Source organism: Neolamprologus multifasciatus, chromosome 15, assembly GCF_963576455.1.
Source record: "Neolamprologus multifasciatus chromosome 15, fNeoMul1.2, whole genome shotgun sequence".
Lineage (NCBI taxonomy): Eukaryota > Metazoa > Chordata > Actinopteri > Cichliformes > Cichlidae > Neolamprologus > Neolamprologus multifasciatus.
In genome coordinates this window covers 17516803-17541759 of record NC_140453.1, presented here as the reverse complement: position 1 = coordinate 17541759, position 24957 = coordinate 17516803, and the positions used below count along the sequence as shown (strand labels likewise).

General features: G+C 43.1%; 1 protein-coding gene across 2 annotated transcripts; it reads right to left on the bottom strand.

Moving 5' to 3' along the window:
* Positions 1-4083: 4083 nt before the first annotated feature.
* On the bottom strand, positions 4084-24020 carry ak7a (adenylate kinase 7a). 2 transcript variants are annotated; one of them, XM_085133568.1, is made up of 18 exons: positions 23775-24020; positions 23539-23688; positions 22810-22924; positions 22471-22565; positions 22284-22394; positions 22053-22136; positions 21880-21968; positions 21697-21787; positions 19928-20005; positions 19348-19497; positions 7133-7261; positions 6814-6919; positions 6379-6507; positions 6210-6293; positions 5926-6123; positions 5338-5555; positions 5079-5237; positions 4084-4985 (listed from the first exon to the last, which is right to left on the bottom strand). In XM_085133568.1, the coding sequence occupies exons 1-18, from the start codon at positions 23850-23852 to the stop codon at positions 4956-4958; spliced, it is 2094 nt and encodes a 697-aa protein (XP_084989694.1). In that variant the 5' UTR covers positions 23853-24020; the 3' UTR covers positions 4084-4955. The 2 variants fall into 2 exon arrangements, with proteins under 2 accessions (XP_084989694.1, XP_084989695.1); XM_085133569.1 differs by having other exon boundaries at positions 5079-5234.
* Between the last annotated feature and the right edge of the window lie 937 nt (positions 24021-24957).

Here is a 24957-nt window from a genome sequence, read left to right as displayed (position 1 = left end):
GCATGAGATGTGTTACTGATAAAATCCCCCAGTACGAACTTAAAATGACACATTACATCTACATCCAGGAAAAAGGAAGAGAAAAACATGATGACGTAGAATCAGGAAGCACCGAGAGGAAAACTGCACTCAAAATAAAGATGAAATAAATGAAACAAGTGATTTAAAGAAGGTCAAGGGAAGAGGATTTTCTTTCCATTTTAAGTCTTCTGTATTTCATCTGCTTGAGCTGACGCCCTTCATCACAGAATAAAACCTTTCTTCCCTGTCTGCTGCTTGTTCAGGTGAAAGTTTTCACTATTCCTGGCACCCAAGATTAAAGGTTTTCCACTGGAGAGCAGCCATTATCGTGGACCAGACACTGACCTCTGGCTGTTACTGCTGAGGAGTTTCACAAGTGAACACTCAACTCTTTCATGTAGTTTTTATGAATGTTTAGATGTGCAATATGACTCTCAGTTTTACTATCAAATCAAAGGTGGAAAATTATTTAGACCATGAGTTGCCTCCATATTTTTCGTGTCTGTGGTTTTGAATTGATACTTATGGAAGGATTTGAACTGTAAACTGTTGTTCATATTTGTTCACTGCATGCATGAATACAGTGGAGAGCTTAACTAGCAGTTCATAAATAAATGACTACTACTCTTTTTTCTCAGGACTCACGTAACTAACAGTAAGTCAGTGACCCTGAGGACAAAATCCAATGGAATAACACCACCAGGTCAAAAGGTCTTCACAAACCTTCTTTCTATGATCTTGAACCGTCCATGAAGTTACACAGATGAATCCTTTCCGTCAGCTTAAGTATCAAAAGTGATTTCTTAGTGGACTTTACAGAAAAAGGGGGATTCCCAACAAAGAGGAGAGCGCAACTGCATAACCCTGGTTCAACACCTTTTTCCTAACATGCAACAGAGCAGGTGAGAAGTTTTAGTACAACAGCAGTTGGACAAGCTCATGTGCTGGCTTTCAGAAACAAATACTACAGTTGTTTACAACAAATTCCCAGCATTCCTTTTGACTTTTCTGGAATACCAGATGGGTGAAATTAAACTAAATTGATATCTGGCAAATGTAAACAAGTGGTGCATGTTAACACTATGAGAATCATTCACATTAAGTTCCTTTAAAAATAAAACTTTTACCAAAACTGCAAAAAAGTACATAGTTAAAAAAGAAAATAGCCTTTAATAGGTGGGATAATACGATCCTTTCCCAGCAGTAAAATACTGGAAATGAGGGAGGAGCTGGCTGAATTTTGGGGCCAGTAAAAGCTAAACCATGCACACATCTACACTGACATGAATTATGGGAACTATGGGAGTTTGGCAGGAGATCGCTCAATAAATATGAAATTAAATATCGGTGACAGAGCTGGACCTGCTCTCTGCAGGGGAAATCTGTTTTAATTTGCTTCTGCCAGACCAGTCGGGCTCTCACAGTGTGACTGCCAACACTTACTGTGGCTGATTGAGACGAACCTTTCACCTCCTGCTAATTATACCCTTCCTCACCAGTATTTTACTCCTCCTCTACACTCCATCTCTTCCACACATGCAAGGACATTGCCATCAAATTGAGAAGTTTGGTAGATCTCCTATTATTCTGGTGTGATTTACATGCTAAAATTCGAATTATTATTGAAGGAAAATCCCAAAATTAAAGAATGGTTTATACAGCAGACACACCTTTTGGGCACAGATCAGTGTAAATGCATGTGATTTTATCATTTATTACCTAAAGTGGTAAATAGTTCCCTCAACAGGAAGGTTAACCAAATCTCAGGAAGCTAAATGTGAGTCAGAGACTATGTATGTGTATAGGATAATATGGAACACACTGTTAATGCTGTGAGACAGCCTTAAAGGGACATGTGATGACATATGATGTGATGCGTGTCGTTTTATGTCATGTTCCTGTAAAACTGAAACGAGTCTTTGAAAAGCCTTCCACCACCTTTACCTCAGTAGTTTCTCAGTATTTCTTGTAATTGCATCTAATTTACTTTATGCTATCGTACAAATTCTACTGAAATCTGAACATCTTGGGACTTATTTGAATGATTTTTTTCACTCTGTTTATTTGATTGAGTGAATTATTTGTGTAGCTAAGGCAGCAAAAGAGGGTGATGGGTTATTTGACCTGAATTTGACCCATGATGACAGCCTTCCATGCTTTCTTCATAGCCAGAGGAGAAAAGCCAGGCATCAGAAACACCTCAATAATATAGTGTTGTCTTTTAAAAACTAGAGCCAACCAAAATGTGGAACAATATATCAATATGTGGCACAAGGGCTGAGGGAAAGAAATGCTGCCCAAGAAGGTGGTTGAAACCACACCAATTTAAAAGGAGGGTTGATATTACTTGCGACGCAAAGTAATATCTAGCAGCCTGTTAGAAAAAAACGAGATACACAGAAAAACAGGAAGTGATAAATCCAAATTTGAGAATTTTGGTTCAAGTCACTGCAAGTATGTACAAAGGAGGTCAGGTGAAAGGTACAACAGTGTTTATGGCCATTTGTAAAACACGGTGGAGGCTCTGTAATGGTTTACAGCCACATTTCAGTCAGTTGTGGATCTTATTAAAACTGATGAAATTATGAATGCAGAAAAATACATGAAGATTTTCATGCACCAAGCAATGCCATATGGAAAGCATCTGATTGACTTCACTTTCAAAGAAATGTGGGGTGTGTTATTTCTGTGTTACCTTACAGCCAGTCCAGGCTGAATCTTGCGACTGTAGAACTGCGTTAAGCAGTTTGTTTGTTTTTTCCAAATAACTGATAATACTTGTTTCATGTACAGGGCACAAGTGGTACAAAACACTTTGACTGGGCCATTCAAACACATGGATATGTTTTGTTTTAAACTACTCCATTGTTGCCCTGGATTATGTTTAGGGTCGTTGTCCTGTTGGAAGGTGAACCTCCCCCCTAGTCTCAAGTCTTTTGCAGACTCCAAAAGGTTTTCTTCCAAGATTGCCCTGTATTTGGCTCCATCCATGTCCCCATCAACTCTGACCAGCTTCCCTGTCCCTGCTGAAGACAAGCACCCCCAGAGCATGATACTGCCACCACCATATTTGACAGTGGGCATGGTGTGTTCAGAGTGATGTGCAGTGTTAGTTTTCCGCCACACATAGCGTTTTGCATTTTGGCCAAAAAGTTCCATTTTAGTCTCATCTGACCAGAGCACCTTCTTCCACATGTTTGCTGTGTCCCCCACATGGCTTGTGGCAAACTGCAAACGGGACCTTTTCAGGGAATCTGATTCTCCCACCTGAGCTGTAGATCTCTGCAGCTCGTCCAGAGTCACCATGGGCCTCTTGGCTGCATTTCTGATCAGCGCTCTCCTTGTTCAGCCTGTGAGTTTAGGTGGACGGCCTTGTCTTGGTAGGTTTATAGTTGTGCCATACTTCTTCCATTTCTGAAAGATCGCTTGAACAGTGCTCCGTGGGATGTTCAAGGCTTGGGAAACCTTTTTGTAGCCTAAGCCTGCTTTAAATTTCTCAATAACTTTATCCCTGACCTGTCTGGTATCTGCTGTTCACAAAGGCTGTCCATCTAATCTGACTGAGCTGGAGCTGTTTTGCAAAGAAGAATGGACAAGGATACCAGTTGCTAGATGTGCAAAGCTGGTAGAGACATACCCTAAAAGACTGGCAGCTGTAATTGCAGCAAAAGGTGGTTCTACAAAGTATTGACTCAGGGGGCTGAATAATTACGCACACCCCACTTTGCAGTTATTTATTTGTAAAAAATGTTTGGAACCATGTATGATTTTCGTTCCACTTCTCACGTGTACACCACTTCGTATTGCTCTTTCACGTGGAATTCCAATAAAATTGATTCATGTTTGTGGCTGTAATGTGACAAAATGTGGGAAAGTTCAAGGGGGCCGAATACTTTTGCAAGCCACTGTATTCTCCATGGAGCATAAGTGAGCCTAGAGACAGCTCCCTCCTCAGTCACAGACTACAAAGCAGACTGCAGACTTTGCCTTTAATGACCACTACAACAGGAATGGCCCACTCTTATTTTATGACATATTTTACAAGAATATCACAACAAAGGCTTTTTCTTTGTGCAGACTAATTTATTCAGCACAGCAAGAAAGCAGAACAGCAGAACATAAACACTGCCTTGTTATTTGGAAGAACTGAGAAACACATAATTAAAAAAACCCAAACAGATTAACTGAAGTAACAATCTTTCCTTTCTCTGTAAAGTTTACAGAAAGACTACCTGCACCATCTAGTGTTGAAAGAACAAATTTTTTTTTTTTTAAATGGCTGGACTGAAGTCTCAAATTTTACTCAATGAATTTCTCCCTTGCATTTTAATTTTATTTAATTTTTTTATTAATAACTTGAAAAGCAACATCTATTTTTATTATTTTGATAAACATTAACATATGCAGAAAATACATTAGATTCCATCCCATATGAACAAGGTGTAACAATATATCAATTGAAAATATATTTACAAAGTTCTACTTCATTACCTGCAGAGCCTTACACTGTGTTAATTCTGAAGAGTACCGTGTTATCATAAAACCAGTCCCAGCATAGTTGTTCTTCCAGTAAGTGCTTACTCAGCAATAGTCTGAGCTGAGTCACCCACCAGCTGGATGCTCAGAGGGGACAGAGCTGTAATCATACTTTTACTACACCTATGAGCATGTAGTACAATTGATACTTAAGGTGTGTTAAAAATTAACCGTTAAAAGTTAATTTTACTGTCAATGTTAAATATTTATTTTTGGTGATGGGCTTTGTGTACAAGTTTTTTAATTGAATGCTGAGTTCATTTTGTAGTGTGCAGATAACACATTCTTTAACAAAATTCTTTTCAAACCATTTCATCTTAATTACAATACTGTAACAGTGTAACAACATAAAAATGCTGATCAACAGCATCGGAGCACGACCTTCATCGGAGCAATTCTCATTCTTCTTGTCGTAAAAGATATTCCGCCTGAAAAAACAATTTAAAAAAATTCAACTGCCGTATCAGCTCACTGATGTTCAGCACAGGTAATTCTGTTGGAAAGGTTTTTTTTTTAAATACCAAAAAGTCAACAGGGTCCTCCGGTTTAATCTTGCTGCACTTTACCATGGCCTCAGTGAGCGAGGGCATCACGTACTTCATCAGGTAGTTTCGCAGGGGAAGAGCTTGAACTTCCAGCTGCTCACTCTCTTGTCTCTTCACCTCTGATAATTTTTTCTGCTAATGATTAAATTATTTAACCTGCAGTTAGCATTTAAGAGTCATTTGCTCCTCTGCATCTTCTGGTATGAAACACTCTGATGGACACAGTGTTACTTACCCAGTCCTCATACTGAGCAGCCATCTCAGCCAGTACAGCCTCATTCCTGAGTTTCCTCTCAGCAGCCTCTGCGGACCGTTTCTGCCTCCTCTCTTCCTCTTTTTTCTGGTCCTGCTCCTCCTGCTCCTCTGGACTCAAGCCATAATTCTTGGGAGGGCCCACCACCCGTGTGATCATCTTCATGATGTCTGTGTACTCTGGATCATCTGTCCTGACCTCTGGAGAAGAAGAAATCACACAAACAGAGCCACTGTAAACAGGAAAGACCTTTTTTTTCGTGGGTAACTGACTGCTAATAATAGTTGCAGTTTACTTTCTACCTTTCTGCACATGTATAGGGTTACACATTGAATCTACATAATATTATACATCTGGCCCCTGATGCTGAAAAGAGCAAAAGACTAATAGAAACAGACAATATGGAGACAGAGTCGGACACTCTCACATCCACCAAACATGTTCTGAAATGTTCGACAGTTTTACTGTTCTGTTCATGGTTTATCATTTATGGGCTCTTCAGTACTCTTTGTCTCTTGTTTGTGATCAGTTTATCAGAGTGCAGTGTTGTAGTGGCTTTGCAGACAGTACCAATATGTAATGGGTGAATCTCAATCTGATCAAAGTAGTCACACACTGTTTCCTCAGCTCCACTGAGCTGTCTGTGTTTTGTCAGGCGAGGTACAAATTCATCCTGGGTGTAGCGCATTTTTTCTGCCACATTTTCTGGAAGTCCTTGTACTCTCCTTGTCAGGAAGTCATCTGATGCATCAAGGGCAAAAACATACTCTGCAACACATGTTGGAAACAGAATTAAGTCCATTCTGATAAGTCAGCAAAGGCTTAGACAAAGACACAACAAAGACATAAACAACCTGGAGTGATGGCCTGTTTGTAGGCTGGTGCTTTGGACATCAATGCCAAATCATCTTTCTCAGCATCCTCATCCACATTCACATCTGAGCAACAGAAACAAGCGCTATACTTTATGAGACAAAGACTTTAAAAGATTATACAGTGACTCAAATAATTGATGAAACCTACCAGAGAAAATCATCTTCGCTTGCTCATAAGTCTTAGGGAAACCATCAAGAACAAAGCCTTGGTTCTTACATGGCTTTGAGTTTAGTTTTTCTTCCACAATGTCAAAAAGGAGACGGTCAACCAGTCGACCTGATGGAACAAAACACTAGTTTGAATAAACCACAGAAATCTGAACACAGACACACAGAATCTGAGAGTTTGGGTAAATTGAAGCCTTTCGAAACAGAGACCCTGACAAATTGTGATTTACAATGCTGTCCATCCCTCCACAAAAGTGTGTTGTTTTAGAGACTTTTCAAGTAAGTTTCAAGTAAAAGAAAAAAAAACCTAGACTGAAAAAGACTTCAAAGAAAGATTTTTAAATAAATCAAACGTGTTTTGCAGTTTTCAGCCTCACAAGATTATCTTATTTAGGGTTATAATTCTGTTACCAACCTTGATTTTCTTTCATGCTTTTGTGAATATTCCCCAGTTGTGTCTGTGCAGCAGTCATTATCTCTTGACTGATTTTTTCAGGGTTAGGTCCATTTACTATCTCCTTCTGCAGCATAAAAAAGAAACATAAGAGATTTTCTTTATTTTTAAATTTCACTGGTACCACATAACAAGTCTCAAAGTACACCTGCATTAGTGCATCGACTGTCTTTACAAAAAGACTTTCACAGGAGGGCAGCACATTTTCCTGTAGCTACAGGACAGCAGTGAGAGGAAAATCAACTGTCTGGTATGTATGTGCAGTTCTGCTTCCACTGACCAGTTGTGCAATCTTCTCTTCGAGGACCTCTTTGAGCTTGATTTGATGCAACCGGTAATGATGGCAGAGCTTTCCTGCAAGGGTGGTTTTCCCCACAGCTGGAGGTCCAAGCAGCAAGATTCGAATGGGCTAAACAAGAACAATTTTTAAAAAGTTGATGATTCAGAAAAGTTTTTGTTTTTCAGAAATGATCAGCTGTCATGAAAGAACAAGCGAGAGATACACAAACAAACACTGGATGCATTGTAGCTCAATTTTCAGTTTTCTTGCCACCAAGTGGGACACCTACATTTTGTAGGATACATACATTTTTACCTACATTTTCATACTCATTTTCTGTCTATGATTCACACACACAGTCGTATTTAACACTTGTGATTACGGCAGTGGAATGAAGAGCTAACTTTGTTGTCACACATTCCAGATAACAGTTGGGACAACTTTCGGTCTTCAATAGGTTTTTAAAAATCTCTTCAAACTGAACACATGGATGGGCATGGATCCCAAGATGAATCGATGAGCTCTTCATAATTAGTTGCTTAATTGATTATTCAGGGTCAGTGCAGTTTATTCAGAGCAATGCAGTGTCCTCATCTGCAGCTGCAGTGCCTACCATCTGATCAATTTTTTGCAGAATGACCAGATGGTATTTTTTTTTTAATTCTCCACAAATCAGAACATATGAATTCAATATAATACTATAGTAATATAATGATGTGTAATATACAAATATACTGGGAAAAAAGTGAGAAAAGTATTTTCTTTTCTATTTCAGGTTTTCTGAAAATTTATGATGACTTAAGCAAATGAGTTTGCTTAATGACTCCTCCGTGAATCACTACCTTATCGTGGTGGAGGGGTTTGTGTGTCCCAGGGATCCCAGGGGCTATGTTGTCTGGGGGCTTTTGCCCCCTGGTAGGGTCTCCCATGGCAAATTGGTCCTGGGTGAGGGACCAGACAAAGAGCGATTCAGAAGACCCTTATGAATAGAACATTGAGGGAACAGTTTACCCTGCCCGGGATAGGGTTACCGGGGCCCCGCCCTGGAGCCAGGCCCGGGAAGGGTGCCCGAGGGCGAGCGTCTGGTGGCTGGGCCTTAGTCCATGGGGCCCGGCTGGGCACAGCCCGAAGAGGAGATATGGGCCCATCCTCCCGCAGGCCCACCACCCGCAGGAGTTAGGAGTTAGCCTGAGTTAGTGCGTGAGGTTGAGAGGTACCGGCTAGATATAGTCGGGCTCACCTCTACGCATGGCTTGGGCTCTGGAACCAGTCTCCTGGAGAGGGGCTGGACTCTGTCTCAGTCTGGAGTTGCCCCTGGTGAGAGGCGGCGGGCTGGGGTGGGTATTCTAATATCACCTCGGCTTGCTGCCGGTACGTTGGGGGTTTTCCCGGTGGATGAGAGGGTTTGTTCCCTGCACCTTAGGGTCGACTGAGACTGAGAGCAGGGACGGTCAGAGCGGAAGTGACGGTCAAGGTAAGCGACTCATGTTGTAACTGACGTCAGACGCCGGAGATTTTGGCGGAAAATTAAAGCAAATGGTAGTTTAGATTTGAACAAATTTCTTTAAGCTTCAGTATTACCAAATACACTTATCAATTGTCTCATAACTAACAATATTTGTCTAAATAATCTCCAACACCCTGGAGAACAACGGGGAGAGTTTAGAGGCTCTCCAAGATTATATTGATCAGTGCTTTCAGGATCTCGTGATGAAGAAGGCCCAGAGTGCAGCTTCCCCGGCCAAATCTGAGACGCCGTCGTCGAAAAGACAACGCCCGGCAGATTCCCCCGGCACAACATCGCCAGCTGGCAAAGATATTGCCGACATACTGGAGTCAATCGACAAGCGATTGTCCAGTTTCGACGCAAGGCTGTCCCTGGTGGAGATTCTTCACCGGGAATTTAAATGCTTGCGAGAATCCCTGGAGTTCAGCCAGCAGCAAGTGGAAACGCTCGCTGCTGAAAATGCCACGCTAAGGGAGTCGGTGAAATCTCTCACAGAAAATGTTACCCAGCTCAATAGAGAAAATAAAAAAATAAAAGAAACGGTTATTGATCTACAAGCTCGTAGCATGCGTGATAATCTAGTATTTTCTGGTATTCCAGAAGCCGCTGGAGAGGACGCGGAGACCACGGTAAAAAGCTTCATCAAAACCCACCTGAAGCTGCCGGAGGACACGGTGAAGAACATCGTCTTCGATAGGGTGCATCGCCTCGGCCCCATTCGGGCTACGGCCGGGAGACCACGTCCTATCGTGGCCAAATTCGGCCACTTCAAACAAAAGCAACATGTGAAAAGCCGCGGCAGGGAATTAAAAGGAACGGACTTCAGCGTGAACGATCAGTTCCCCAAAGAGATCCTGGAACGACGCAGGGTCCTCTTCCCAATTCGACGCGGCTTCATCCAGAAAGGCTCCCGCGCTGTCATCGCTGTGGACCGGCTGTACGTGGACGGACAGCTCCACCGCGACCCCAACATCACTCCGTGGCTGTATTAACTTCAGACCAGATAAGAATCCGCTACACCCTTTCCCTATCCACTCACACTAACTTGCATTAACATCTGTTTAACTTACCGGTATCAAATCGCATCTTAAGTGTGATTTCATAGCAGTATTAACACCGTCACTCTCCGTCAGTGATTTAACTGGAATGTTTACGTTTTCTTTTCTCTCTTCTCGTTTTTTTTTTCTCTCTTTTCCCCCTCTTGTTTTTATGCTGCTCACCCTCGTCCTTGGTTTCTTTCTTTATTTCTTTCACTGCTTCGATCACCTGCTTCCACACTCATCCACAAACAACATCATTTATTTCGACACTTACTCACTGCACGATCACGCACAGTCATGCGCTCAACGGCAGCACATTTACATCAGTCAGACAGCGCACACAGACCTACAGGATACACACACTTAAGCCAAGCATACTCATATTAGTAATATGTAATATTACATATTACTAATATGAGTATGCTTGGCTACATATTAAAGTAATATGCAAACACATAGTCAGACTCAGGGAGCATCTCGCCACACATTTTTTCTCTCTCTCCCTCTCCTTATTTATGAACAAGTGATGTATTCTCTCCACCTGTCTAAGCGACACACACAGAGTACACCCCCAGTTATGTACAGACATATATGGGTGCACTAAGATTCGTTACATGGAATGTAAATGGAGCTGGCTCCAGAGAAAAGAGGTTAAAAATATTTAACCAACTCAAAAAACTACAGGCAGATGTTGTCCTTTTACAAGAGACCCACAGACCTCTTAGAGGTTCGAATGAACTTAAAACACCTGAGTTTCCTAATGTGTTCTCAGCTTGTTATAATTCTAGACAAAGGGGAGTAGCAATTTTAATCCATAAAAAAATTAATTTCACAGTACTCGATACAGTTATAGATCCAGAGGGCAGATTCTTAATCATTAAACTATCTATACTTGATAAAAAGCTATGTATTGTAAGTGTATATGGTCCAAATGTTGATGATCCCTCATTCTTTCACGGTTTTTTCAGTGCACTCTCTGAACACTTAGATGGCACACTTGTGCTTGGAGGCGACCTCAACCTTGGACTGAATGAAGAAATGGATAGGCTCAATACAGCAGGAACTCAGCGTAATTGGCAGTCCACAAATATAATCAAACAGTATATGAGCGACTTTGGTCTTTGCGATGCATGGCGCTCCCTTCACCCCACCAGTAAGGAATATACTTTTTTTTCACATGTTTATCACTCCTACTCTCGTCTAGATTATTTTTTGGTCAGCTGCTCACTGCTGAGTGACGTTTCAGACACTGAGATTCACCCTATAGCTGTCAGCGATCATGCTCCTGTATCTTTAACACTAATGCACAAGAATAATACTATGCCAAGTAAAAACTGGAGATTTAATACATCACTGCTTAAAGATGAAGACTTTATTAAATATTTTAAAAAAGAGTGGACTTCATATTTAGACTTTAATGACACTCCCGGAACATCAGCTTCTGTTTTATGGGAAGCAGGGAAAGCTGTGATGAGAGGTAAAATAATTTCTTTCTCATCACATAAAAAGAAAAAAGAAAACAAAAATATTCAGGAATTAGAAAAAAACATCAAATCACTAGAAGAAGCCTACGCGTCCCACCAAGATCAGGAAACATTGAACAAAATACGCAAAACAAAACTAGAATTAAATGAGATAATTGATAGAAAAACAAAATTCTTAGTACAAAGACTACGCTTACAAAATTATGAACATAGTAATAAATCCGGTCAATTTCTAGCAAACCAGCTAAAAATAAAGAAAGAAAAAACAACTATATGTGCTGTTCAAGATTCATCTGGGAACACAATATATGAACCGAAACAAATAAACAACATTTTCAGGGATTTCTATAAAACGTTGTATTCACCACAAATAAACCCATCTAAAAAGGAAATTGATCAATTTTTAGACAACATAACTCTCCCAAAATTATTAGACTCTCAAGCAATGGCACTGGATTCGCCACTGACATCAGGTGAACTCCAGGAAGCCCTGATAAGTATGTCCAATAATAAGGCTCCAGGTCCAGACGGCTTTCCTGCAGAATTCTACAAAGAATTCTGGACGATTCTAGCACCAGTTTTTTACAGAACGTTGTTAGAAATCAAAGAAAAGGGCAGACTTCCATCAAATATGAATTCTGCAAACATTAATCTCCTGCTAAAACCAGGCAAAGACCCTGTATATCCCTCAAGCTATCGTCCAATATCCCTTATTAATGTAGACCTCAAAATAATCTGCAAAGCTCTCTCAAAGAGACTAGAGAAAATAACCCCCCTCTTAATTCATCCTGACCAAACTGGTTTCATAAAAGGTAGGCACTCATCAACAAATACACGTAGATTACTTAATTTGATAGACTACTCATACAGTAAAAACCTTGAAACTACAATATTTTCCTTAGATGCAGAAAAAGCATTTGACAGAGTTAACTGGAAATTTCTATTTGCAACTTTACACAAATTTGGTTTTGGATCTTCTTTCATCAACTGGTTAAAAATATTATATAATTCCCCAACAGCTTGTGTCAGAACAAATGACCAGACATCCTCCAGCTTATGTCTCCTCAGGGGCACCAGGCAGGGATGCCCACTCTCCCCTTCACTGTTTGCAATTTTTATCGAACCACTAGCAGCAGCAATTAGACAGAATTCAGCAATTAAGGGCATAAAATGCAAGAACGTGGAACATAAAATCAGCCTTTATGCTGATGATGTGTTACTCTTTCTCCAAAATTCACAAACCAATATCTCTGGGGTGATTGAATTGATAAACTCTTTTGCAAGAATATCAGATTACTCAATTAACTGGTCAAAATCTACAGTCCTTCCTATTAATTGCTGCTTCCATAATTCCTCTTCTACTCCACTGCAATCGGGAAATATAAAATATTTAGGTATTAATATTTCTCCCAAGCTTGCAGATCTAACTAAATTAAACCATACACCACTTTTAAAGAAAGTAGAAGGTGATCTGGCTAGATGGAAATGTCTACCCATATCACTCATGGGAAGGGTTGCTGCTATAAAAATGATGGTATTACCAAAAATAAATTATTTATTCTCAATGATCCCAACTAAACCGCCGCAAGATTGGTTCAGATCTCTAGATTCATATATGTCCAAATTCCTTTGGAAAAATAAGCCCCCACGTATAAGCTTAAAAACACTACAAAAAACCAAGGATAAAGGAGGATTAGAACTACCTAACTTTCAGCACTACTTCTTAGCCAACAGGCTTCAGTTTATCTCAGGATGGCTAAAACATACCCTTTTAGATGAACCTTGGCTAGATGTAGAACAAGCACTTTGCAATAATCTAGAGATTTCAGATCTACCATTTATCAGCTCAAACATCCAACGACATGAATGCTTCAAAAGCATCAACATCAGCTCTTCTCTGACAGCATGGTGGGAGTTTCTGAAGTTGACAGAGTCTTCATTAATCCCATGCAAACGTACACCTATCTGGAACAACCCTGACATATTACAAAACAATAATATGATAAACTTTTCAGATTGGAATGGTAAAGGAATCAAATATGTAGAACATATACTAGAAGGAACAGAATTTATTTCATTTGACAGACTAGTTACACAATATGGGATCAACAAGAAAAGATTTTTAGAATATCAACAAATTAAATCCATAATAAAAAAGAAATTTAAACCGGGTCAAGTTGAACTACAAACACCACCAAGTGTGGTTCAATTTTTTACTCTTAAAACCCCCAAATTACTATCCAAAATATACAGAATGCTTTCTAAAACAGATGAATCAATATCACTTCCTATTGCAAAATGGGAAGCGGATTTATCAGTTAACTTAGACCAAAACTTCTGGTCTCAGATTTGCTTAAAAACCTTTCATCTAATCAGAAATCCCAGTCTTGAATTAATTCAATACAAAATACTACATAGAGTGCACTATACAGGTCATCGGATGTTCAAGATGGGCTTTGCATCTACCAACAACTGCTCACACTGCCAAACCAATTCACCGGACAATTATATCCATGCTCTTTGGTTCTGTCCACCAGTTCAGAGGTTTTGGCGCGAGATATGTGAAGACTTATCAAAGTGTCTGAAATGTAACATTCCAACTTCCCCCTTAGTGTGTTTGTTGGGCAGCTTAGATAATGTCACTTCAGAAAAGAATATAGCCCATATGGTTTTCACTGCCCTATGCATAGCCAAGAAAACAGTCCTCATGAACTGGAAAAATAAAAACAATCTTAATTCTAACCAATATAGAAATTATCTATTAGATTACATTAGTCTTAATACAGCCTCTGCCACCACATCAGATCAATCGCTCTGGGCTCCTCTGATCAGCTCCATCACCTAGTGGGGGTGGGGGGTCATATTTTGGTCTCGCCTTCACTGTTGTGATTGGTGTGGGGGTAGGGTCGGGCTTAGGGCGTCGGGGGGTTCCCTGGGAGCATCTTCCTTGGGGGGCTCAACCTGGGGTAGCGGTCATGGCCAATTAGGGGCTCTGTTGGCTCTTAGGTGACGGTTTCCTCGTGGCTACGTGCAGCAGGGCTAGGGGAGGGTCTGTGCTGACAGACGGGGGTTACTGACCTGGTAGCCTGGCTGCCCCTGGGAGGGTCCGGGACGGGCGTGAGGTTCTGGGGGCGCTCCGGCTCTGGCCTGGGGCCCTGGCCGGGCCTCGGGGGCCTGGGTCCTGGTTGATGTGTTGCCGGGGTTGTGGGCCGGTGGGTATATGGGGGCCCACCACTGGCGCAGGGTGCCGCCGGTGCGCCGAGCCACCTGGGGGGCTCTTCAACTGGTGGGGGGGGGGGGGGTTGTCACATCTTGCAGGAGCTTTCCTCTCTCAGGAACTCTCTCTGCAAGAGGGGGAGATACAGGAGAGGTGGAGGAAGATCTCAGCCTGGGCGTCTATTGTTTTATGTAGTCTGGAAGATGAGTGGATGATGGGGTGGGTGCAGTTTTCTCTGTGGTGGGGTTGGGTGGACTGCCCCGGGCTCTGTGGGGCCGGGCGGCGCCGCTGCACTGGGCCCCGGTTCGGATGGGCCTGGGCCCCCCTTTCCTGGTGGGTCGCGGAGTATGGGGGTGCCTACTGGGGTCAGCGGGGGAGCTGGCCCCAGGGAGGGGTCACTTGCCCCTCCCTTCCTTCCCTCCCCATCTCCAGCTGCCTCCCTCTTCCCGCTCCACCACAACCACCCACACATGCAGGGCCTTGGAGTAGGGGTGTGTCACCAGGGTGCAGAGGAGGTAACCCCCCCCTCTGTCCCCTTCTGGCTGCCTCTGCCTCAATTTTATCCCGCAACTTAGACATTCACATTACTCACACTCTCATTACACATACATATAGGATCTTGGGGGTGGGCACGCTACACGGAATCCCAATTACCATCAGGGTGTACACCTCACCCCTGGCGTCGTTGCCCACCTCTCAATTTTAAATACACGTAGACATTGAGGGCTAGCAGGAGGGACTATGCGCTTACCTGCTGCTCTCTGGCAGGTAGCTCCATGCCCTCCTGGGTTTTAAATGCACCTTAGAACACACATACATCAACACTACAATGAGCGGGTGGAGGGAGGTTAGGAGTCTTCTCTCACCCTCGTTCTCTGCGGTCTGCTGGAGCAGGGGGGCTAGGAGGAGGAGTTGGCCGTCCGACTGGGGTCCGGAATGTGGGGCCTCCCTGCTGCTGCGGAGTCGGGGCGGTCTGCTTCTCCCCACCGCAGGGAAAAGGGTAACACAACCTGGGTCTGGGTGCAGTTCCCCCCTCCAGGGGCAAGGGTACCTAGACCCGGTTCGTAGAGTACGCTTGGGGAGTGTGATTGTGTGTACAGCGTCTCTTTATGTCTGTCTCCACGTTGGTTGAGTGTGGAGTAAGTGCATATGAGAGCATGAGGGTGGGAATGGATGTTTGTATCTGTGTGTGCCTGTATGTCTGTGTCCATATGTCAGGTTGGGTATCAGACGCCACCTCTCTGAGGACAGCTCAGGCCCTCCAAGGTTTGGAGGCCTATCTCCCCCCACCACTTCCCCTGCCGGGGGCGGACTCCCTCAGACATCGGTGCGTTGGTGGTTCTTTGTGTCCGGGGGTGGGCGTCCGGGTACACACCGGCTCACTCCTTGGCGGCTGCTTATCGGGGCCTGGAGCCTGGGGCTCGCTTGGGCCACTTCGGAGGTGGGGTGCCCCCGGCCTCTCGGCCTGGGGCTCGGTCACTCAGGCACAGCTGGCTGCCTGCGGAGCTCACGGGCACGTCACTGCAACCCCCCCTGGCTTCTGCTCCGTGGCTGCTGGGTGACCCCTCATCTGGGACTCTCCTCAGCTCTTTCTGGGACAGTGGCACGGCTGCCCCTCTGTTGGTCTTCCTTGGTCTCTTGTGTTCTGGGGGCCTCTGGATGTCTGGAGTTTTGATCTCCTCCATACCTGCTTCATGCCCTGGAGGACGGGGCAGTGGCCCCCCACACCCTCTAGCAGATCATTACATGAGGGAACCTTTTAAGAAAACAAGCGCGTCCATGCTCACAGGTGTACACACGGGTGATCACACACACAAACTACACCCTTTTTGGCTCCTACCTCAATGCACACTGTGCTGTCGATCTTACGTGCTGCACAATAATGTTTAATATTTAGTATTTACTGTCATATTCCCATATATCATTGTGATGTTGTTTATTGTATTACTCTCGTTTTCTTCTGCTTGTTTTCTTTTTTCTTTCTCAACAGGTGATCCAGGTGATCGATATATGTATTTTTTTTTTTCTTTTTCTGCTTATTCTGTTGGTTTTTGTTTTTTGCCCTTCTCCCCCGTCCCTCTTCTCAACTGTTTTTCTTTCCCTCTTTCTTTCTCCCTTTTCTTTCCCCCAGTCAAGTCTGTCCCGTATTCAGCAAGTGAAAATAAAATAAAGAATAAAAGGTGAATCAAATGGACCATTACGGCAAAGCTGGGATGGTCAATTTGGTAAAGAAAATCCGTTGGGCATCTTTCTTCGCCTTTAGACAATAATTCTGATGGCAAAAGAGCCAAACGGGACAGGCAAAAAAAAAAAAAAAAAAAAAAAAAAAAAAAAAAAGGGTCGGGGAACGGGTCCTGACTGTCATCTGCGCTTATGCGCCAAGTGGCATTTTGGAGTTACCCACGTGGGTAACGACAGCGAGACCTGGAGGGGCATGATTGGGAGGAACGGCCTCCCTAATCTGAACCCGAGCGGTGCTTTGTTATTGGACTTCTGTGCTAATCACAGTTTGGCCATAACGAACACCTTGTTCGAAAATAAGAGTGTCCATAAGTGCAAGTGGCACCAGGATTTTGTAATCGTATCACCAGACTTGCGACCATATGTTCTGGACAGTCGGGTAAAGAGAGGGGCTGAGCTGTCAACTGATCACCACCTGGTGGTGAGCTGGATCAGGTGGCGGGGGAGGACGCTGGACAGACCTGGTGCACCTAAACGCGTAGTGAGGGTGTGCTGGGAACGTCTAGCAGAGGCCCCAGTCCGCGAGATCTTCAACGCACACCTCCGGCAGAGCTTCAACAGCATTCCGAGGGAGACTGGGGACATTGAGTCCGAATGGACCATGTTCAGCGTCTCCATTGCCGAAGCTGCTGCATTGAGCTGCGGCCGCAAGGTGGTTGGTGCCTGCCGTGGTGGTAATCCCCGAACCAAATGGTGGACACCAGAGGTGAAGGGAGCCACCAGGCTGAAGAAGGAGTCCTATCAGGCTTGGTTAGCCTGTGGGACTCCAGAGGCAGCCGACAGGTATCGACAGGCCAAGCGGAATGCGGCCCAGGCAGTGGCTGAAGCAAAAACTCGGGTGTGGGAGGAGTTCGGAGAGGCCATGGAAAAAGACTTTCGGACTGCCTCGAAGAGATTCTGGCAAACTGTCAGGCGTCTCAGGAGGGAAAAGCGGTGCTCTACCTGCACTGTGTATAGTGCTGGCGGAGCGCTGCTGACGTCGACTGAGAAAATTGTCAGGCGGTGGAAGGAATACTTCGAGGACCTCCTTAATCCCACTGACACGTCTTCCGAGGAGGAAGCAGTGTCTGGGGATGAGGGGAATGACCCGCCAATTTCTGGGGGTGAGGTCACTGAGGCAGTTAAACAACTCCTTGGTGGCAGAGCCCCTGGTGTTGATGAGGACCGCCCCGAGTTCCTGAAGGCTCTGGACATTGTAGGGCTGTCCTGGTTGACACGCCTCTGCAATGTTGCGTGGAGATCAGGGGCAGTACCCGTGGATTGGCAGACCGGGGTGGTGGTCCCCATCTTTAAGAAGGGGGACCGGAGGGTGTGTTCCAACTACAGGGGGATCACACTCCTCAGCCTCCCTGGGAAAGTCTATGCCAGGGTGCTGGAAAGGAGAGTTCGTCCGCTAGTCGTACCTCGGATACAGGAGGAACAATGCGGTTTTCGTCCTGGTCGCGGAACACTGGACCAGCTCTTTATCCTCTCGAGGATACTTGAGGGTGCATGGGAGTTTGCCCAACCAGTCTACATGTGTTTTGTGGACTTGGAGAAGGCATTCGACCGTGTCCCTCGAGGTGTCCTGTGGGAGGTGTTGCGGGAGTATGGGGTGTCTGGCCCATTGCTACAGGCCATTCGATCCCTATACAACCGTTGCAAGAGCTTGGTTCGCATTGCCGGCAATAAGTCGGACTCGTTCCCGGTGGGTGATGGGCTCCGCCAGGGCTGCCCTTTGTCACCGGTTCTGTTCATAATTTTTATGGACAGGATTTCTAGGCGCAGCCAAGTGGCGGAGGGCTTTCACTTTGGTGGCCTCAGAATCTCATCTCTGATTTTTGCAGATGATGTGGTTCTGTTGGCTTCATCGGGTGAGGGCCTCCAGCTCACACTGGAGCGGTTCGCAGCCGAGTGTGAAGCAGCGGGAGTGAGGATCAGCACCTCCAAATCTGAGGCCATGGTTCTCAGCCGGAAAAGGGTGGAGTGCCCACTCCGGGTCGGGATGAGTTCCTGCCCCAAGTGGAGGAGTTCAAGTATCTCGGGGTCTTGTTTGCGAGTGATGGGAGAAGGGAGCCGGAGATCGACAGATGGATTGGGGCTGCAGCTGCAGTAATGCAGACGCTGCACCGGTCCGTCGTGGTGAAGAGGGAGCTGAGTGTAAAAGCGAAGCTCTCAATTTACCGGTCGATCTACGTCCCTACCCTCACCTATGGCCACGAGCTGTGGGTAGCGACCGAAAGAATGAGATTGCGGATACAAGCGGCAGAAATGAGCTTCCTCCGAAGGGTGGCTGGCCTCTCCCTTAGAGATAGGGTGAGAAGTTCGGCCATCCGGGAGGGGCTCAGAGTAGAGCCGCTGCTGCTCCACATCGAAAGGAGCCAGCTGAGGTGGTTTGGGCATCTGATAAGGATGCCCCCTGGGCGCCTCCTGGGTGAGGTGTTCCAGGCATGTCCCACCGGGAGGAGGCCCTGGGGCAGACCCAGGACACGCTGGAGAGATTATATCTCTCGGCTGGCCTGGGAACGCCTTGGTGTTCCCCCGGATGAGCTGGAGGAGGTGGCTGGGGAGAGGGAGGTCTGGGCCTCTTTTGCTTAGGCTGCTGCCCCCGCGACCCGGCCTCGGATAAAGCGGAGGAAGATGGATGGATGGATGGATTAAGCAAATGATGTAGCACATCTTAAAAGATGCACTAATTTGCATAAATGGATTGGTGAAATTTAATTTGACAGACTTGGAACACTCACAAGCAGCTGCCAGGTGTCTTTGTATTCCTGCACAATGTTATCCATGTTTTCAACCATCCCGGTTTCAGATGTCCAGCTTAGGTTGAAAAAGTCATTTATGATAAAGGTCTCCAGGCGGAGGTTGATGCCGAGGCACTCCAGTTCCTCTGGCTGAAATAAAAAGGTGTTAAATTACCAACAGTGTGTTTGATAATAAATATTTTTCAGCAAACATCCAAATAGCATAGATGTTTACTACAAGCCAAACAAACAGCAGATGGTTTATTTGATCCATATTTACAGAAACTGGAGTTGTAACAGCAAACAACTCGGAAAGAAAATACATTTTAAATCTCTCAACAACAGAAATTGAACGCAAACTTTTGAGTCTTTTGCTTGTGTCAGAAGCTGTTATTGCAACACTTTCAGGGACTTAAGAAAACATTTACATTTGCAAGTGACAGTAATAGCAGTACTAAGCTTGGGTGAGTATTCTGCTTAAAATACTTATATGTAGAGCTCTAGATCTTTGCATTATAGGCAGAAAAAAAATCTAAATCATCTTAAAATCAAATAAAATAAATCACATAGTTTACAGTACCTTAAACGCCTTCATGACAATCGCTTCCTGTGGTGGTAATTTCTGAATTTTTTCTGGTCCAAGCACATGACTTATCATCTAAAGACATAAAGGTAAGAAAGAGATTGTTTTGTGTGTTTTTTCTCCTTCTTTGCCAAATGTGACTTTTGACAAAGGATCTCAGTTGGATTTTCATCACCTCAAAAGAGTATTCTTCTTATATTTATTTATTTATTTATTAACCTTTATTTAACCAGGAAGATCCCATTGAGATTAAAAACCTCTTTTTCAAGGGAGACCTGGCCAAGATAGGCAGCAGCAGATGTCTCACAGTTACAGAAATTACTCAAACACAGGCAGCAACAACACACATGCAACAATAAGTGAAAGAATACAAATAAAATAAAATAAAATTCAATAAAATTCAAATAAAAATAAAAAAGTCAGTTAAAATGACAATCAATTCACATGCAAGTAACCCACAAAGTGGGTTCTATTGAATTTTGTTACATTTTTTTATTTCTATAAATACTTCTGTATTTCTATAAATACACTCACTGGACACTTTATGGGGCACTCTTTACTAGTTATTAGATACCGTTTTACCTTCAAAGCTGCCTTAATTCTTCATGGCATAGATTCATCAAGGTGCTGGAAAAATTCCTCAGAAATTTTGACATGACATCATCACACAGTAGCTGGATCTCAAAATCCACCACCATATCTCAAAGGTGCTCTATTGGATTCTGATTGGGTGATTGGCAAGGCCATTTGAGTACACTGAAATGATGTCATCTGTCTGTCATCTTCAAGAAAAGTGTGAGATGATTTGAGCTTTGTGGCATGGTGTGTTATTGTCATGGTCCTGAGTCTGAGGACTCGGTGTTTTGTTTCTTTCTATTATTCTTTGTTCTCGGTTATTCTGTTTTGTCTTTTGTTTAGGTTTGCTATGTGTTAGTGTTTTTGTTTCATGCCTGCCTGTGTTCTCTCTGTCTGTCCATGGTGTTATTGTGTCTGCTCATGAGTCTGCCTGTCAAGTTCAGTGTCCGGTCTGGTTCTCTGTGTCTGTTAGTTTCCTGTTTTATTCTGAAAGTTCATGTCTCATGTCAGTGTGTTCAGTTTTACCTCTCCCCTGTCTCGTTAGCCTAATTGCTCCCAGCTGTGTCTCCCTCCTGTGGCCCATTCCCTGATTACTCCCCGTGTATTTAAGCCCTGTGTTTTCCTGTGCTCTCTGTCGCGTCGTCCGATTAATTCAATGTCAGTCTGCATTAGTCTATGTTACCCAGGACTCATTCTGTATCTCTCTGCCATCTCTCTTTGTGCATTTTGCTCCTCCTCCCGTGAGTGTCTAGTTTAAGTTTTGTTCGTTAGTTTTCCCAGTTTAGGTTTGTTTACTCCCTGCTCTGCTCTTCTTGTTTTGTCACCTTCTCACCGCTGTAAGTAAACACTCACTCGCACCCCAGCCAGTACCTGCATTTTGGATCCTTTTTCAATACACCACACGACTGCCCCCAGCCGTGACAGTTATTTGCTGTTGCTATATATATTTTGGTGAGCCCATGTGAGTAGTTTTCCCTACTTTCCCAGTTTCCCAGTTTGAACTGCAGCAAGTCGGTTTAACCATGTCTACATGGCTATGTGCACTCAGTCGCTGCCATGTGAATGCTAACATTCACATTAACAAGCAACTGAATTACTATAACTAATAAGGTGGCCAGTGAGTGTAGTTTTCAATCTACTGTTTTTCTTCATAATGAAAAGTCTAGTTGAAATTAGAATCACAAAATCACCTGTACAATATCCTCTAAAGTGTTCCTGGAATTATCAACGGCAACAATGTACTTTGGTCTTGGTCTGAGTTGAATGATGTTCTGGATCACTCTGTAAGACAAATATATATTTAGTCCAGGTCTGTGCCATTTATCTCCAAGTATATATAGCATATGTGCAGAAGTACAGTTAAATAAACTCACCCTCCAAGGTCAGATACATGAATCGTGGGAATGTAATTTGTGCCCTGTCCAAATATGGGAACTTTTGGAAACTCCATCAGCCAAGAAACCTTTTAGAAATACCAAATACATATTATTCAAGCAGTATAGGCAAAGACATGCAGTGTAAAAATGTGTTAATGTGTTAATATTACCTTGAAAAAGTAATGAAAGAGGTCCTCCCCCTTTCCATACTGAAGGCCACTAGCTACAACATAACCGGCAAGTTTGGACTTTTTCTGCAAGATTGAAAAATCAGAGCACTTTTAGTTATTTTTAGATATATTTATTTTCCTGGGATCCTTATGAAATCTTGGGATGAATTGCTCCTGTTGTTGTGAAACATATTTTGGAGGATGCTGCGATTTTCAGCATCATAATCTTACCCCTTTAGCCAGTGTTAGCACAAGTTTTTCCAAACTGTGGTGGTTTCTGAAAGCAGGGTGAGGCCTTCTTCTTATGAACTGTTCCTCTGATACCAGAGCATCAGTTTCATCCTGAAGAGTAAGATTACACTCTCAGTCATGGAAATCTGACAAGTTCACACATTGTTTAGCTTTTCTCCAGACTTACTGGGTTTTGAGGTTTAGTCATGGTCCACGTCATTACAGTGGAGACTAAGATGAACAATTTCTGAGACTTGAAGCTCAGCATCTCATTATGAAGGGCTGTTTGTAAAAGAAGAACAGGCAGGGATGACAAACAACATTAGCATGTTATTGGAACAATGCAGTCTCTTTTAAATGTTGTCTCATGAAGATAGATGGTGATAAATTTAAAATAAGCACATGATGGGATTTAGGTACAATCTTGCAAACAGTGCCCTTTAAGGCAGTGGCCTTTAGATTTTTTTTAATCATAGACAAAGATTTTTAATCTTTCACTGGTCTTGTAGAAGTCTTACAGTCATACCTGTAAGCACCCACGTTGCTTCTTCAACCTGTTGCTGTGTGGCACTTTCTGAGATGTTGTACACTACCACATCACACTCCAGCAGGTGCTGGAGGAGCTCATCACTGCTTGGTGACTGCAAAAGGAAATTGTATACCCTATTAAACTTTCAATTGTTCTTGCTGTGTCCATAAATATATTTAAATTTAAGTTGCTTAGTCTAAAAATAATTGGTTTTAAAAATACAGCTTTAAAAATTATTTGTCCTTATCAGAATCTTAACGTATCATGTTCTATAAACACACTGCCCGGAGCAAAAAAATGTCACACAGAATATTATTCATAGGACCACCGTTAGCTTTGATGACGACACACATTTGCAGGAGTATCAATTGGATAACTTTATGCAATGCCATGACATTTTTTTATACAGAGTTGCACTTATTTTTCACTAAATCTAAGTGGGGTTAAGGTCTGGACTCTGTGGTGGCCAATCCATGTGTGAAATTGATGTCTTCCAGAGCCACCCCTTTATGCCTTAAGCCCAATGAACCCTGGCGTTTATCTTGCATGTATACCTGTTTCATCAGGGAAGAAAAGCACCCACTGATGGAAAAACCTCCTCATTCAGTATATTCACATACTCAGCTGACCCAATTTTTTTTGGCATATGTTGCTAACCTAACCAACTGGAGCAACCCCAGATCATGACAATGTCCCACAGTCTTTCGCATTTAGCACCTCGCTCACCTCATATTTCTCCCGTAGAAAATCCCACTTTTCACCTTTAGAGGAAGGAGACACCGTACCGACGACATGGAAAGCAGGTTCACTTTCAGGGGAGGCTAATGCCTCTGCTTCTTCTTCATCCTCAGAGGTCACCACGCATGAGGCTAAAAACTGTTCAGACAAGTCAGTAATATTAAAATGGACTAATGTGACCGGTTAGGCAGGGACAATAAAAACTGTCTTTTCCTTATATTTACCTTCGCGATGTGCTTGGAGGAATATCTGTCAACATCGTTGATAAAAATTCGCTTAGTTTGTTGCTTGTTGTCCCCCATTTTAAAAACTAACGCCTTGACTGATTTAAAAAGCTATATTTATTACCAGACTGTAAGTTTTACAATAGGAAATGAAAAATACGAGAAAGACAGAGAAACTTCCATTTTGCACGTAGTCTTCTTAAATGTTGCTAGGGACTCGCTACTGTTGCTATGGCTGAGCCAATGAAGCTCGCTAGCTAGCTCTCGAGCACTTCCGTGGCAAAGTGTATGGAGGGCCAGGAGTGACAAAATTAATTAATTAAATACGCCATTAAATAATTAATTAAATGTGTCAATGATTAATTAATTTATTAATTAAACGTGTCATTAATTAAATAAAATTTGTATTAAATAAATAAATAATTTATTAAATGTTTTAAATGAAATGAATAGGCATTTAATTAATTATTGACACAATGAATTAATTATTTAATGGTGTATCTAATTAAATCATTTTGTCACTCCTGGCCCTCCATACTGAGTAGCCCCCATTTTAAAATAACTTTTAAACATTATTAACATGTTTCATTTCCCCCTCGTTTAACCCCTTCCTCTCTTCTGCCCTCTTTCCCCCATTTAACACTATCTGCTTCTACTACGCCCTCTCATTGCCTCCTTGCTTTCGTTTGCTGCTTTCTTTCCACCCACTATTAGATCTCTGCCTTCCTCTTTCCTCTTCATTCCCTCTCTTTCTTTCCAGCCCAATTCTTTACCTTTTAGATAGTAGCATGAAGAAACAGGGTGAGGCTGTACCTCTCTGGACTGCTAACAGGGTTGGGCTGTGAGGTTTTTTTCAATTAAAGTGACAGTTAGCTACATGCAAAACAATTAGCTGGAATATTTCAAAGAGAGAACAAGATACCGATTGTTAAAATGATTAAACATGCTGCTAATGTCTAACTGAGTCCTGTATAGCACCCCACATGCCATTCATGTTATCTGTACAGCTTTTTCTATGGGCTGTATAAAACCAAAACATATTTTTTCTATATTTCCTCTATATTTCCCTCTCACTGTAATTCTTCTATAGCCACTGCAGTTTTTCTTGAAGGGACTGACAGTTTATTATCCGATAGAGACCAACATCCCTGTCTTGACCTCCCACATACTCATACACAAAACA